The sequence below is a fragment of the Phycodurus eques genome, chromosome 4 (assembly GCF_024500275.1).
Source record: "Phycodurus eques isolate BA_2022a chromosome 4, UOR_Pequ_1.1, whole genome shotgun sequence".
In the NCBI taxonomy this organism is placed as follows: Eukaryota; Metazoa; Chordata; class Actinopteri; order Syngnathiformes; family Syngnathidae; genus Phycodurus; species Phycodurus eques.
Window position 1 is genome coordinate 13,943,235 of NC_084528.1, and position 17,878 is coordinate 13,961,112.

The following is a 17,878-nucleotide window of genomic DNA, read 5'->3' on the forward strand; positions in this document are numbered from 1 at the left end:
GCGAAAGAGTAGACAATCAAATAAAGTGCTGCCTTGAGATACGTGTTTAATTCGTTCAGTGACCACACTCAACTCAAGATGCTTGTATCTCAAATAATTTTTCCCAAATGAAACAGGCATTAACTTGACATTGGACACTTGAACCTGCAGTGTAAATCCAACCGTTTCAGGTCGTCAGACAATTTTCCATTCGATCAGTTTCCAGCCACTGCAAGTTAACAATCCATTGACATTGAACTCGAGATTGCGCGCTGGTCGTCTGTTGAAGGGTCACATCTTTGGCAAGGAACTTTTTTTTTTTTTCCTTTAAGAGATGAACAGTCCACTTGTGTACAAAGTCATGCTTGCGTGAGGCCTACTTGGGCTTAAATATATGGAAATCCCGTAATGACACAGGGACAAAGGCGGCTTTATCTTGCACCGGTATTTTAATTGCTTACGTAAATTAGACAACCTCAAAATGTGTGTTTTTAACTGCGTCTACGGGAGGAAACATTTTTCCATCCTGTGGTTCGATATGCAACACAGTCTCTTTGAGGTAACATTACAATGACCAGAATTGTTATTTATTGCCTTCTTTTTTTCCAGTCCAGTCTTTCAGCTGATTTGTTGTATCTTTACTTGTGTATTTGTGTGGCGCACGTAACCGTCGGCCCGATGACTTCTTCTCCGAGGAACAGAATGAAAGATACTTTCTTCAACACAATGTCTTTTTTTCAGATCTGCGTTGTCATACCTGCGTGGCTGATGCCGCCATTTTGAATTGTCCGTGTTTGGTAAGCGTCCCCATGTCGCTGTGGTTCATGGCGAACCGGAGGATCCCGTCGATGCTGTTGTCTCTGGTCTCGGGCAGCGCCCCTGACACATTGCTCAGGAGGCTCTTGACCTGCGGAGAGCGCAGACTTACGGGAACACGGGGGTCATCCCAGCGCTGCAGCTCAGGTTGTCCTTTCCGGGGAGACGGCGGTCGTTGTAAGCGTGCATGTTGATCACCGCATCCGTCTTCACAACTGCCGCCGCGGCCGGGGGCTGCGGCTTGTGTTTCACCCGCCTCTCGCAGGTGAACGACAGTCTGATCTCGTCCACCATGGCGCTGCACAAAGACCTCTGGGCAAAAAGGGAGGAGGAGCGCGAGGGGGAGGCGAAAGAGGAGGAAGGGACGGGCGGGTAAAGGCCTTAGCTTTAATTTGTTCTGACAGCACAGAGTGTCCACAGAATGCATTCAAATGTCACATTCATGTTGTGCCTAGCATGTGTCTGTGTCATGCATCTTGCATGTGCATACTGCTTACAATGTGTTTACAGCATGTTTTTTACTCCGAGATCACCAACATGAACTTTTAAAAATTCCACCCTGAGAGGACCATTTCACTTAGCAACATGAAATTTGGTAGGCGTGTCTATCATGAGTAGACCCACAAAAAAGTGAGAGAGTTTTTTTTTTTCCCCATTCCTACCAAATTTGAACTAATTATGCTAGACAGACGGGTTACGAAGAATTTGAATTTTTCTCATTGCGTCTAGGAGTATCATGGCGGTGAAGTTTGATGATGCACTGTAAAAATAAATGAAGAAAAAAAGAAAGAAAGAAAAGAAAGAACAAAAGACAAGTGTCAGAACAATGTGTTTGTGTGGGTCAGTATGCATGTCTCGCATGCCTGCATGTGGATCATCAATATGCAGCATGCAGATAATGTGTATAAAAAGTGCATAGCGTCTGCAGCGTGTGTGTGCGAGTATGTGTCAAGTGACACCCCAAGTCATTAGTGCTGCTGCGAACAAATTGTGTACTCGAGCATGCAGCCCATTTAGCTTAAACTCAAATGAGTGCCTTACAACAGTAAAGGGGTCATCTGCGGCATCGAGTAATGGATTAATTCTCTTTGCTCCAATTTGCATTCATGCCTATTAAAATAAGTAAATATTGTGGTCAAGCAGGAATTAGATTAGCCGGGGGCATGCAAAGCCTTTTATATGATGTTTGAACTAAAAGCTGTGACAAGCCCGCCGCTTTTAGCCATGTGCGCTTCAGTATTACAACAAAACAGCCTTTGCTTAAATGAAGTGGTGCAAATGAACTGTTCTACCAAACAGTCTTCTTTTTTCTGCGCAGGCTTGATGAGGACACATACCTGCTCCCTCTCCGCCGTCTTCCTCAGCTTGTAGACAAACTCGGCGATGGCCACAAAGACCGACAGCACCAGGCCAGATGCCAGTACGATGAATATGCCGCCCAGGTTCTGGATCCCCATGGCGCCCGTCTCTCGACGCTCAGTCGTCCAAGCAGCTGCTCCCACTCCACCACTTCTCCTTCAGCATGTGTAGGCGTCCGTCCTCCATGATGTTCAGGATGGCTATGGAGATTTTGTCCCTGTATGGCGAGCCTGGAAGCCACACACACACAAACACACGCACATGCACACACACACACACACACACACACACACACACAGACACACACACAAAAGGCCGCTTTGAAATCTCTTTGCATGGAATGCCAGCTGGATTGTGTGATAATGAGCTCCGTAAATATGCGGTGGCTAAAAAAGGGGCTCATGCAGCGAAGAAACTGTTCATTATTCTCAAAAAGGAAAGACTTACATAGAATTGCATTTCATAATTTTCATATTTTTTGCATTGCCACTGTCCAATGAAAATCATGTACATGGGTTTATGTCAAGTTCAATTACTACGGGGAGCGTGGTGTAGTTTGTCACTTACCTACACTAACACACTAGTAAAGGCATAATTACACTCAATATTTGGGTGAAAAACAATTGTAGGTCATATATACAAAACAATCAGAAGAAAAACAGTTAAGTACGGCAGTAACTGAGCGTGGCTTCTTATGCCACGTGACCACATATTCCTACTCCTGCACAAACTAGTTAATTGCACGTCGTTTGGAACCTCAATACATCACGTCGGGATCGTCGTAAACCGAGGACCCCAAGTATGTACAATTTTAACTCATTTTGACTTCGTCCAAATACTCCATGTAATGTAACAAAATTAGAGGACATGATAAACACAAGCAAACACAATTGCTTAGGATGCGTCGTCGTTTCTTTTTTTTTTTTTTAATAAACCGAGTGCAGAGAATCTTGGATAAGTCAATAAAGGTTGGTTAAATTAGCCACTAGCCCTTGCATTACACTGATACAAATGTAAACAATGTTGATGTAATGCTTCGATGACATTGTGGAAACATTTACAGGGGTCCTGGCTTCATGTCCATTTTGAGGCTCTGAACATTATCACAAAAAGACACACTCAGTTATCGCCGTACTATTTTTCACTTGATAGCTCTATACTTATGCCGTGGTAGTGTTTTTCATACTGTACAAATATTTACTGTAATTATGACTTTACTACTGCATTTGCGTAGGTTAGTGATAGGCTACGGCACGCTCAAGCCCACCCAACATTATTATTATTATTATTGTTATTATTATTATTTTCTGTTAGTGGCGAGGTTGGCCCTATTCTGGGTCATCCACCAAATTTTCTTTTGCACTCGCCCCTGTTCTCAACCGAGGACCGTTACTTTGCTAACCAACACAAAAACAGGAGATTCATGGCCATACAACAACCTGTAAGTCATTGTAGAAAAGAAACAAACATATACTGTGCAGTATGTGTGCGCTCTCGCAAAGAGTCCGCTTCACCATTTTAAAACATACAAGCTATAGCAATAACTTAAAGATAGATTTGGTGCTAAATCTGTCTGATAACAGTTGCTTATAGTATGTTTCGATATCATGTTTTTCTTGCTTAAAACTAGTAACTGGACATACTGTTTTTTTCTGGTCATTTGCGGGTCTTACCGAGGGGAGTGCCGATTCCGTAGCCTTTGCTGTCGATCAGGCCCCCCATCTGCGTAAGGTTGCAGTTGTGTCTGGTGATGTAATCGATGGTGGTGGACTCCATAATGAGGGCGTAGTCGGACTTCAGCACCCGCTGGATGCCGTCCTCGAGGGACTTGACCAGCGACGTGCTCGGCTTGCTGCTCATGAAGGCCCACATCTTCTCAAAAGTGGAAACCTTTGATTTCTGATACAAGCAGAAATGATGACAACCAAGTGAGGCAACACGTTAGGAAAAATATACATACATGGTTTTTTTTAATGAACACAGATGCTTAATGTCTTTTTTATGAGCAGAACAGCTTGTAACCTATGAGCTGTATCCAAAATTCTGCCTTTACAAAGATGACTGGAAAGACGCTCAGTAGAGAAAATTAAAAGGGGTAAAAAAAAAATAAAAAAAAAAGTACTGTAGCAAGTAGCAACCCGACAGTTGTGTTACGTGAATTGGTGTTAAACAGCGACATGACAACTGAGGAAATGTCAATTGTGTAATCGATGAATCAATGTCCACTTGACTGTCATCACGTGAGGGTTGACTACAAAAAGTCCAAAGTCGTTCAAACCCTTACTACCCTTGGATGTTTCCTCAAGAAAAGTGGATCAAAACCATAAATCATTATTTTGTTCTTTACACAAATAATAAACTGATAACTAAACATTGTTGAATTATATGTGTACAGCATCTGGAAAAGCACCATACCATACCATACCATGTTGGTCAATTTAGACAATAGCGCTTCATATGACAACCCAAATAAGTGAATGATCCATAAAAAGTCCAAAATTATTTAGACAAGACGGTTCAAAAGTTAGCGTTCTTTTATGTTTTCAAAAGTGTACTATGAGTCTAACCTTTTCAATATCTCAGACAAACTAAATATTTGCACCACGAAGTGGCGCTTCAAGGTCATATTTGGACAAAAATAATAGATATAAGATAGATGGAAGATATTAAATAAATAAATAAATACAAAATCTATGCTTTTGCAGCTATATTTTAAGTGTAACCAAAATTGTATTCATGGAAATTTCCGGAGGAACTATAATCTAATTACACATTTTCAGTAATGTTATTGATTAAAATTACATGTTTTGTAATTCAATTACGTATTCTCATAGTAATTAGTTACTCCGAACACTGCTCCCAAACTAAGGTACCATGAATGGAATATTTATGAAACTGACAATATAGAGTCTAGGGGAGTTTATAGGGGTGAATGGCCATATAGGAAGTTGCGGTTTGTATTGTGTGCTGGATAGTGCTAACAGTGCATTTTGGGACTGGGATAAATGGAATTAACAGAAAATAAATTCCTTGACCCTTTTATTTATTTGGATATTTTTAACGAAATGTAATGGATCCTAGCTAGCTGGCAGTGGAGTGCAGTGGTGTCAAACTCATTTTAACCACATTCAGGCCAATTTGATCACAAATCGGTATATCTGTGGCCTAATAAGATGTAAATAGCATCAATTATAAAATATTCCCATTGCTTTGGTGCAAATAATCAGCACATTTGGAAAATATACACATTTGTTGATTATTATCTTTTTGGAAATCATTAGAGCAATCTGAAATGTCTTACAAAAATAAGTGCAATCTTCATCTACCGCTTCTCCTCACTAGGGTCGCGGGCGTGCTGGAGCCTAGCCCAGCTGACTCTGGGCAAGAGGCGGGGTACACCCTGAACTAGTTGCCAGCCAATTGCAGGGCACATATAAACAAACAACTATTCACACTCACATTCACATCTACGGGCAATTTAGAGTCTTCAATCAACCTACCATGCATGTTTTTGGTATGTAGGAGGAAACCGGATTACCCGGGAGAAAACCTACGCAGGCACGGGGAGAATATGCAAAGTCCACACAGGCGGGGCCAGATTCGAAGCCGCAACCTCAGAACTGTGGTCAACAGTATTATGAGCCAGTGTTTTCATTGACACATGTGCAACCTAAAGATCACAGTCGATCTATATATGTACCCTTTGTAAAATAACTTGAGATCTAGGAATCATTTTAAATTTCCACATCCATCTTGAAGTCTAGACAAACTCAACTGAATCATCACACCATACAAACTAAAGTGTGAACTTTTCAGAAAGAGGGTGGCAAATGTATAAAGTACAGAAAAATACAGTACATGTTGCGGCTGTGCATGAAAAAAAAATAAAAAAAGGGTTCCACCAAACCAACCTCTTTTGAGCAAAAATTGTTGACAATTTGCAATATTCAGTGTCTTAAAACATTTCTACAGTAGGTATTCATTTTAACAGAACTGTATTCTTCAAAGTGCAAAGGTGGCAAAATATTTATATGAAGTAGGCTTACTTTGCTCCTGAAATTTTGCATCTTTATAAATGCATCAATATCAGATGTCATATTTATTTCCAATTTCAGAACATCACTTAAGTGGCCATCAGTGCAGCCCCCAGTGGACCCAAAAAAAAAAAAAAAAAAAAAAAAAGGCAACAAAAGTTACTTTTATTGAAAGGTGGCAGTTAATCAGTTGTCTATCCTCGCAGGCCAAATCGGACCTTCCTGCTGGGCCGGTTCTGGTCCGCGGGTCGTGCGTTTGACATCCGTGGTGTAGTGTTTCACTCGCCTGACCTCAATGTAGTTCAGTTACCACCTCGTGACGGTGAGTGGGGCAAAAAAGTATTTCGTCAGCCACCAATTGTGCAAGTTCTCCCACTTAAAAAGATGAGAGAGGCCTGTAAGTCGGAGAACTTGCAAAATTGGAGGCTGACAAAATACTTTTTTGCACCACTGTATGTGAATGGTTGCCTGTGTCCTGTGATAGACTGCCGACGAGTCTCGGTTGAAGTCCCTCTTTTTCCCTCCAAGCATAAGATTGTGTTGAGTGTATTTTTGGAGCCTGACCGCCATCTCGTTCCTTATCCTGTAAAGCCACCAATGGACACGATTCTATTCGCTTTGTGAGAGGATTATAGGGGACATTGCACTGAAGCAGCGCACACGTTTATCCTCATAAGTGCTACTTGAGCAGCAATAAGCAGCCACTCCATTAGTCTCGCATCCTGCCAAGCTGCAGTCCTGTTATATTTCACAGCGTTTTGTACGGGGGTCACATTTATGCCGTGTCTAATCCCGGATAATTGTCATCTTAAAGACTGAGAGCCATCTCAAATTTCGAGAGATGGGTGTTTTAAGGAGCCCTCCTTTTTGCGTCAAACAAGAATGTTGATATTTGGATATAAAAGTGACAGTTTGGAGATACGGTGAGCGATGCCAAGTGGCAGCTGAGGCGCAAAGTTTAATGAGTTTTTAATGGGACGCGTTCGTTCGAGAGGTTAGAAAGACAAACTTGGCATAGATGAAGCAAGTTTGCAGTAAAGTGACTTTGGCAATCATCCCTGAAAGCTCGAAGAACGCTTGGCAATGGGGACCTTACACTCAGGTGACAAGCACGCTATCTTATTCCACGGCTGCCTTTTAAAATCAACAGTGGTCTTGCTTTCATACTGTGATCCAACAAAAAATTGGTGAGGACTGTGAAATACCACTGAAAAACTCAAATGACAGACAAAGGCCCTCAAGCAGTGATTGTCAACATGTGTGACAGTGTGGAAAGAATCACTGCCCAAGTATAGTTCAGTTGTTTTTAAATGTTTTAAGTACGATACAGTTACGTTTGTTTTTACATGTATTTAGGTTGATTAGGTTTATTTACAGTTTTTATGTAACTTTTATCTGAAACATATTTTACAGTAATTCAATGATTATTGAAGTAATTTTTGATTTTACTATATTTAAGCACAGTTTGAAATTCAAACTATGCATAATGTTACAGTGACTTTCATTAATATTAAAATATACATTTTGTGAATAAAATTTTGTTGATCCTTCGATGGTGTTACTTGGAGAGCCAAATATTATTTTAGGTGGTACTTGGCATAAAAATGTTTGAAAACAAATGAACCAAAAAAGATGAAGAAAAATATTTTTTAAAAACTTGATGTCTATGTTTAAAAGTGTCATCCTCAAAAATAAATACAATTGCTATTTTCCACGACAAAGGGGTGAAAGGTCAAAATGTTACTATAAGAAATTCATAGGTTAAAAAAAAAAAAAAAAAAAAAACACTAATTATATGAGAGCAACGTCATATAGTGTATTTTTAAGGAAAAACCACAACAAATACTTGACGGGAACAATGATGCATTTGTCAAAAAAAAAAAAAAAAAAAAACAATAGTTGTTGTAGTCCAAGATAAAGTCATAGTATTATACTGTAATATGAAAGTCAAAGTTTAAGCAGTGAAGAAAGTCATATTTTAACAAGTTATTTTCACAAAATGTCATTCTCATAATATCATGCCTTTTATTCTGGAAAAGACACCTCTGAAATAACACATTTGTTTCAATTATCTTTGATTGCGTCTTATGAATAATTAATGCTATTCATCTACGTCAAATCATGAATGTTTTCTTCCCAAAAATGATAAAAAATTATTTAACAAAGGAGGAAGCAAACGAAATATCAATATGCAACACTTCTCTCTTTGCAAGTGTTTACCTTTTCAAATGATCACTTATACAACATCCATCCATTTTCTACTGCTTATCCGAGGACCATGGTCTCAGATTTGGATGTGCCGATTCTCATCCCAGCCACTTCACACTAAACTGCGAACTGCTCCAGTGAGAGTTGGAGGTCACGGCTTGATGAAGCCAACAGAACCACATCATCTGCAAAAAGCAGAGATGCAATAGTGAGGCCACCAAACCGGACCCCCTCTATGCCTCGGCTGCGCCTAGAAATTCTGTCCATAAAAGTTATGAACAGAATCGGTGACAAAGGGCAGCCTTGGCGCAGTCCAACCCTCACCGGAAACGAGTCCGATATGCGGACCAAACTCTGACTCCGGTCGTACAGGGACCGAACAGCCCATATCAGGGGGGTTCGGTACCCCTTATTCCCGAAGCACACCCCACAGGACTCCCCAAGGGACACGGTCGAACACCTTCTCCAAGTCCACAAAACACATGTAGACTGGTTGGGCGAACTCCCATGCACCCTCGAGGACCCTGCCGAGGGTGTAGAGCTGGTCCACTGTTCCCCGGCCAGGACGAAAACCACACTGCTCCTCCTGAATCTGCGATTCGACTTCCCGACGGACCCTCCTCTCCAGCACCTCTGAATAGTCCTTACCAGGGAGGCTGAGCAGTGTGATCCCCCTGTAGTTGGAACACACCCTCCGGTCCCCCTTCTTAAAAAGGGGGACCACCACCCCAGTTAGCCAATCCAGAGGCACTGTCCCCATTGTCCACGCGATGTTGCAGAGGCGTGGTAATCAGGACAGCCCTACAACATCCAGAGCCTTGAGGAACTCCGGGCGAATCTCATCCACCCCTGGGGCCTTGCCACCGAGGAGATTTTTAACCACCTCGTTGACCTCAACCCCAGAGATAGGAGAGCCTGCCTCAGAGAACCCAGACTCTGCTCCCTCATGGGAAGGCGTGTCGGTGGAATTGAGGAGGTCTTTGAAGTATTCTCCCCACCGGCTCACAACGTCCCGAGTCGAGGTCAGCAGCACCCCATCCACACAATACACAGTGTTGATGGTGCACTGTTTCCCCCTCCTGAGACGCCGGATGGTGGACCAGAATTTTCTCGAACCCATCCTGAAGTTTTTCTCCATGGCCTTACCGAACTCCTCCCATGCCCGAGTTTTTGCTTCAGTGACCACCAAAGCTGCATTCCGCTTGACCAGCCGGTACCCATCAGCTACCTCAGGAGTCCCACAGGCCAAAAAGGCCCGATAGGACTCCTTCTTCAGCTTGACGGCATCCCTCACTGTTGGTGAACACCAACGGGTTCGGGGATTGCCACCACGACAGGCACCAACCCCCTTACGGCCACAGCTCCGGTCGGCCGCCTCAGCAATGCAGGCGCGGAACATGGTCCACTCGGACTCGATGTCCCCCGCCTCTCCCGGAACATGAGCAAAGTTCTGTCGGAGGTGGGAGTTGAAACTCCTTCTGACAGGGGATTCCGCCAGACGTTCCCAGCAGACCCTCACAATACGTTTGGGCCTGCCACGTCGGACCGGCATCTTCCCCAACCATCGGAGCCAACTCATCACCAAGTGGTGATCAGTTGACAGCTCCGCCCCTCTCTTCACCCGAGTGTCCAAGACATGCAGCCGCAAGTCCAATGACACGACCACAAAGTCGATCATCGAACTGCGACCTCGGGTGTCCTGGTGCCAACTGCACGTGTGGACACCCTTGTGCTTGAACATGGTGTTCGTTATGGACAATCCGTGATGTTATGGACAATCTGTGATGTTATGGACAATCTGTGATTTCACAGAGGTCCAATAACAGAACACCGCTCGGGTTCTGTTCGGGGGGGGGGCGTTCCTCCCAATCACTCCCTTCCAGGTTTCACTGTCATTGCCCACGTGAGCATTGAAGTCCCCCAGCAGAACGATGGAGTTCCCAGCGGGAACACTCTCCAGCACCCGCTCCAAGGACTCCCAAAAGGGTGGATACTCTGAACTGCTGTTTGGTGCATAGGCACAAACAACAGTCAGGACCCGTCCCCCCACCCGAAGGCGGAGGGAGGCTACCCTCTCGTCCACCGGGGTAAACCCCAACATACAGGCGGCAAGCCGGGGAGCAATAAGTAAACCCACACCTGCTTGGCGCCTCTCACCGTGGGTAACTCCAGAGTGAAAGAGAGTCCAACCCCTCTCTAGAGGACTGGTACCAGAGCCCAAGCTGTGCGAGGAGGCGAGTCCGACTATATCTAGTCCCTTTCACTTATATGATATATGATATGGTATAATCATTTATCGCAACTTATTTTGCGGAACCCCAAGCTATGGCTCAGGGGACCCCAGTTTGTAAAACAGTGCTTTATGCTGGATTCTGTGTTTTGTGTGTTTACAATGGTAGTTAAGATCTTATACTGAAACAAATTGATTGGTTTATATAGTACGACACGGTTAATATGACCATCATTTGTAGCTTACCTTAAGGAAAGTCATGGTGGCACCATCACGGACCACGCCATACTCGATCTTGGTCTGCTTGGCGATGTCGTCGGCAGAATCCATGGGGGAGTCCATCCTCTCCACGGTGAGGAACGCCGCCAGGTTGGCCGTGTAGGACGATATGATGATGAGCGTGAAGAACCACCAGATTCCACCAATGATCCTGGTCGACAGGGCCTTGGGCATCAGTTCTGAGCCTGTGCACAAGCCAGATGCTGTTCGAGCCTTTTCATCTTTAAAAATATTTACCTGACCAAGGACAATCACCCCCATGTTCGTTAATTAGTCGGTGGAAATAATTTTGCAGTGTTACAAGTAAAACGAATAAGAGGGAAACATTTTGCAACAGAGCAAGCAGATCCGGGTTGTATAACTTTATCACACTTAGAGATTTACACCAGAAATATAAAAGTCTTTATGCAGTTCTCAGAAAACCTGTAAAACTCAGTGACAGTCAATACAGTAAGTGAGCATCATTGACACCTTAAGTCTATACGCTGGGTTCTTGAACATTGTGTGCAATTAATTAGTGATTCTAATGAGTGGATTGGATAAGGAAAAAAATAAGCTAAATGGTCTATAGGTGTTAATTTGAGCATGAATGATTGGTTTGTCGATATGTGCCCTGCGATTGACTGGCTGCCAGTCCTCTCGGCCAAAGTTAGCCGAGATTGGCTCCAACTCACCCGTGACTCTCATGAGGACAATAATACAAAACGAATTTAAGTCCAGCCCTTACTATTCTTCAGTAAATTTTATGTCAGTTATTTTTGGACTGATCTGTGAAAACATTAGATACAAAATACCATATGTCAAATAAAACCCGGACCATTTATTCAGGTATCATTCTATGTTCTTCCATGAGTAGTATTCCAGGATTACAGTACTGTGTACAGTATATCGTCATTGGACCGTAAACCCAAGTATCTCCCCCACAGACCAATTCACCCTCACCAATGGCCCACTGACTGATGCTAAAGTTACTTTATATCTCATCTCTGACAACCTTTAAAATACCCTTGCGGTCTGTGTACACTGTGTTACTTTCCCGTGAAGATTTATGACAGCAATTCTGAAGAGTAACAAGCCCATGTAGGTGGGGTGGGGGTGGGAGGGATGGAAAGTGAAGGAGGTGGGCGGAGTGCTCCGCTCTTTAACCTCTTCCACCAAATTTGATTGCATTCGTCCTTTGTGACTTGACAGAGGCTCGATGTGGTTACAAACAAGGGACAGACGCTGTCATCCCTTAATTCACTGTGACTGCAGGGAGTGATGAAACGCGTGCCTTTGCGCGGTTGTGCTGAAAACCGCAAGAAGCGACAGGATTAAATTCCACGCCGTAAAAAGCTGCTGTCAGCAACGGGGGGAAGGTATACAGAGTGTTTAGAGGTGCATTGGAACTCTGGAACAAATGCAAAAAGTGGATCTGTCATGTGGTGGCAGGGTTATAAAAAACATCAATATGTTTGTTTTTCCAAGAGGAACTGTTTCAGTATATGCAATATGCTATGAGTGCTGCCCTCACAGTAATGCCTGTAGAAAGCAAGTTTGTTATCTACTGTGTCCAAAAGCTACATTTTATAAAAACAAGCTGTGATACCTAAAGCGTGCTTTGTATTGTTGTAACACTATTTTGAAGGTCTTTGTCTTGTCTCGGTCTCGACTCCCAAAAGACTTGGTCTTGTCTCGGTCTTGGACTAGCCAGACTCTGGATTTTCCGGCAAGACCAGAACTGATAGTTTAACTTCACGATTGTGATAATAAGGACAAGCACTGGATAAAACAACAAGTACGTTACTAACAACAAGTACGTTACTAACTACTAACACAGGTGTTAAGCACAGATAAGCTAACGTTAAGTAACACCAGCGAATCAAATGTTGCCTTTCTCAGATAAATATTTGTGGAAAGCGGTTTTAATCCCATCTTAAATTGTCTTTATGTAGCAGTATTATACTTTGGTTTTAGCTTATGCCAAATCAACTAAATTAGCTATTTTTTCACTCTTTGTAGTTTTAGCAGCACTCGTAAACTTTCTTTACTCACAGATCATCTTTAAATACATACAAAGATGTATATCCATCCATTCATCCATTTTCTGAGCCGCTTTTCCTCACAAGGGTCGCGGGCGTGCTGGAGCCTATCCCAGCTATCATCGGGCAGGAGGCAGGGTACACCCTGAACTGGTTGCCAGCCAATCGCAGGGCACAAACAAACAAATTCGCACTCACAGTCACACCTACGGGTAATTTAGACTCTCCAATTAATGCATGTTTTTGGGATGTGGGAGGAAACCGGAGTGCCCGGAGAAAACCCACGCAGGGACGGGGAGAACATGCAAACTCCACACAGACGGGGCTGGGGATTGAACCCGGGTCCTCAGAACTGTGAGGCTGACGCTCTAACTAGTCGTCCACCGTGCCGCCAAGATGTATATTTTTGCAACAATTTAGTTGAAAAAAACATTCTTAGGATTTGAGATTTTTCATGTTGCGTGTTGAAAGAGTTGCAGACAGTGTTTTTGGGTGAAGAAAATTAAAATTATAGATAACACTGGGGAACACAATTTCTGACAGCTCTTTTTAACCAATTTTTGGGTGCGGAATCCAAAAAGGGTCTCAGTTTTTCTCTATCATGTCAAATTTTGAACTATAGGATCCCCGGTTTCTTAAAAAAATATGAACAATGTACGTATCTATGTCAATAAACACTAAGATGGAATAGTTACATGCTTTGAAAACTAAGAAAAACAGCATAAAACGAAATAGAACTCACAATGGTATGCCCGAAAAGCCAGCACAAATCCACTTAATTCCTACTATGCTACCTTTTGCTATTGATTGTACTGACCTATTGGGAGTTGCACACACCTCTCACCGCACTCTCTCAATTGTGACTGCACAAACAAGTTGCCACGTAGCTATAGATGAGTTCAATTGTTATCAACTGGCAAGTCTTACAACAGCTAATCAGTGGAATTTTGCTCATCTGCAGGGTATCTGAAGGGGAAACGTGACGTGCTAGAAAAAAACTGACTGCAGTTTTGGAATCAGGATGCCAATTTTAGTTTTAATCAGCATAAAAATGTAACTCAACAGAATTTTGTTTTCAAATTGTACCGCAGTGTAATGCTCTTTAAGTGTTAAAATTTGTCATGGTTTTTAAAATTGATTTATATGGTTTTGGTCTTATCACAGTCTCAGCTTGTCTTGGTCTTGGTCTCGGCCTTGGATTTGACTACGTCCCAACTCCCAAAAGTCTTGGTCTTTGTTTCGGTCTCGGTGAGTTCTGGTCTCGGATGGTGTGGTCTTGAGCAGAACACTACTGCTTCTAGTTAATGAATAAGAGGTGCCCAATGGTTATGATATGATTATTTAATAATTAATAATAGCTGGTAATTGCTGATAATTTGCTGGTATTAGCGTATTAACTATTGTGGACTCTCTTGGAAAGATTGTGTTCAAAGCTAAATTGTTAGAGAGGAAAAACGAGATAGTGTGTAGCAAAAGATGGGTATATTCTAGCAGGCCATTGTTAAACTAGGTACATTTTTGTAATATTAGCTTAGTAACAAGCAGGGTTTAACATTTAACCAAAATGGGGGTGAATTTAAGCAGTGGCGAGTAACACTGCCACTCCCACTAGCCACTTTGGCGGATTGTATTTCAATCAGGAAAGACTTGTGTATGCACCCCCCCCCCCCCCCCCCACCCCCCACGCACACACACTTGGCCTATAGCTATTGTACTTCGAATGAGGAGGATGCAGTGTTGTATGTCGTGTTTTCAGGCATGAAATACGTTGAAGTCATGCCAGCCTCCAGAACGATTGTTCATACTATGCATTAATGGTAACATGCTGGCAACATGCCACAAGGGACAATTTCAAAATAAAAGCATAATAAATAATACATGGACATCAACACCCTGTTAAGGCTTCTTTATACTCGTGGGGGCGGCGGCCGCGCTGACATCACTGCGGCAACCCCGCACGCAGTTTGCCTTTATACTCGCGCGCAACCCACGCACGCTGTTTGAAAATATACTGCAGTTCTCCTCCAAGTCGGGGGTGTCGCTACGGCTAGTATTGGCTAGGACACCACAGGGTGCAGTTTCCTCTGCATTTTTGGGCCATTTCCGGTAGCTGTTTTTACTTTCCTTTACGGAACAAGGAACAAAGCAACAACAATGGCGACCGTGGAACAGTGTCTGCTTGAACAAATGGACCTTGATGACCAGATGATATGTTTAGTTATGCTGCAAAATCGATCAAGAAGGCATCGGCATAGGTGGCATGTAGAACCAAAGGGAACGCTGAGTACGTCATCACAGCATGTGACTAAAACGGACCAATCACGAGAGATGATCTCCGCAGCATTCTACGTGCAGCAACAATTTTTGCCGTGTGCACGTCAAGTGACGCATAGGGGCCGCGTGGCCCAATGTGCCTTTAAAGAGACCTTTAGGCTTTTGTTAGTCTTTTATTTTGAAGTTGGTCCTTGCAGCGCATTGGCGGCCTGTTACCGTAATGCATAGTATGAACAATCATGGCGGCTGGCTTAACTCGCTAATTCATTGTGAAGTTAAATGAATAAATACGGTCTGTGCAATGTAATTGTGAATGTGGCCTTCCTGTGCCTACCTTCGTCTTCATTTTGGTCTCTCTTTACTTGGAACCTGCATTCGTGATTGTAAACAATTGCCAAGAATAAATTGTCCTGTGTGTAATATGACTACACACATCGGCTTGCATATCCTTGCCCCGAGGTCTGTGTAAATATCCTTTTCATGGCAGACAACACCAGTGTGCATGCCAAAAGTTATTTTTGTCCAACACTGTACCAAATCTTGCTATACAGTATGGAATTCTTTGTTTTTTGACTACTTTTCATTGTTCAAACGAGCATTGTCTATGAGGACACCGGCAAGTGGAAAATTTTGTAACATCACTTCCGTGATCAGTGGCCAATATGAACGCGCCCATTCGATGCAAAATTTTGCTGTAAAAGTGGACAAATTAAATGAAGGGGTATTTCAAGTGCTTTTCCCAGCTGAACTAATTAATTACTCCCAATCAAGTCTTACATATCAATTTGGCCAGTGTCCCTTTAATAAAAGAGAAGTGTGCACATGTTATGATAAGCTAGGTTAATTTTCTAGTATTAGCTTAGTAACTAGCATGGATTGTCTTGGAATGATTGTTAGCCATGATGTCCATAGCTAAATTTATTGGAAAGAAAAACAACGAGGTATTAAAAGAGAGGTGCCCAGTGTTTGTGCACATTTTTAAGTATTAATTTAGTAAATAGTGTGGATTGTCTCAGAGTAAAAAGGTAAAATTGTCTTACATACCATGTTAAAAGCAAAATTTCTTTTTAGAATAAAAACAAGTTCATGTATGAAAGGTTTGGCAAAGACTATACAATTTTAGAAATGTCAAAGGTAAATATTGAACTTCCCTTTAACCTCGTTGCTGTTCCACCTAAGTCCTGCTGGTGTGGTGTTAGCTTTGACTGTTAAAAGAAATGGTATCTGTGGACTTGAAATGCTAACACTACAAACAAAGCTACCCCCATGTATTGGCGGGAACGTTGCTTTTTAGCGCAGTTTATCTTTCTTTTTACCTGTTCTTCATGACTTTTGTGAATGAAACCCAACTGGAAGTGAATCTTAATGCCTCAATTTCAAACAATTTAGCTTAAGTAACAACCAAAACAAGCATATTTTGAAATGCATTTTTCAACGAGTCAAGGTAGCAGGAAAGAGACATCAGACATTTGTTTGTTGTCAAATGCAGACCACATTGAGTGCTTTGTTGTGTTTGCACCTCATCGTCTTCTGTTCTTTGTTATCTGTGACACCTCACTCCCACAGACAAGCTGCTAGTTTAGTCCTTTTTTTTTTTTTTTTTTTTTTACTTTTCTTCCACTCAAAGCCATTTGCATTTTAAACACGTCAAAGAAATGGCTTCCGTATCAGCTCCTGTCGCCAAGGTTGGCAGATGAGCGCAGTGAGAATGTGACAACAAACTACACTTTGCAGTGAATACCAGCGTACACCATGTGGTACATGCCATTGTATACTGTATTATATAGACCTTTGAAGGTTTCTGATATCGGTACCAGAGAATTTCCGGGTGGCAGGAAGCAATTTACTACCACTAACCTGAACTGAAGACGATGACAAAAACTTGATGTTTGGGGTTGCGCCGACAGACATAAATCATTTTTTTAATTTTTATTTTCTTAAAAAAAAAACAACGTTCATCCAGCAAAATCTGTGGGTAAGGAGGATAAACCAAGTTGATGTCCTAAATAGTTGCATGGCCTACAGAGGAAACAAAAAGACTACCTAGCAAGGTAGTATTCACTTCTAAATGGAGAGACTGGGAACAAACCTTTAATTTTCTCGCATATACTCTATGTATGAATTGTTTGGTTGGGTTGTCTTAATGGGTTGTCTGTAGTTTAGCAAAATATAATGACTAGCCTGCTAGCAGATGTCAGCTCTACAGTGGGCTATCTATTTATTTGTGTGGCCATTAATCTGATAAACAGAAAAGTCAATTAATTAGCCAGTCCCTTAATGATCATGTTAACTATGTCTGAATTTCCACCACGTTAATTTTTAATTAAATTACCCGTTGAAATGTAAATTAAGGTCAGCGTTTTCTATCTCCCCTCCAAGCAGCTTATCTCAAGTGACAACTTTTTGACTGGCACTTCACACAATCAAACTATCACGGTAAAGAAGAAGGCTAGCCTTTTAAGCCATTTACCATATTTTCTCCATCGCTCTGCCTTGGTTGTATACGAGTGGTATACCCATGAATTATACGCACCCCCAAAGTTGACCTCAAAATTCTGGAAAACCCTTCTACCTATGTATAGTGCATTTTCACAATACATGATTTTTCTTCAACCCATATGATCAAAACATGATTATCTGTATTTTGTTTGTTTTTTCAAATAATTATTCTGAAGTTA

The 17,878-nt window shown here is 42.2% G+C and overlaps 1 protein-coding gene across 1 annotated transcript in view; it reads right to left on the reverse strand.

Moving 5' to 3' along the window:
* Nucleotides 1-824: 824 nt before the first annotated feature.
* The window catches only part of grik3 (glutamate ionotropic receptor kainate type subunit 3), a 145,240-nt gene continuing 128,186 nt past the window's right edge, over nt 825-17,878 (reverse strand). Inside the window, 5 exon segments of the mRNA XM_061674081.1 lie at nt 825-1,107; nt 2,133-2,273; nt 2,275-2,384; nt 3,828-4,053; nt 10,873-11,090. Coding sequence (XP_061530065.1) covers nt 904-1,107; nt 2,133-2,273; nt 2,275-2,384; nt 3,828-4,053; nt 10,873-11,090 — 899 coding nt within the window. The 3' untranslated portion in view covers nt 825-903.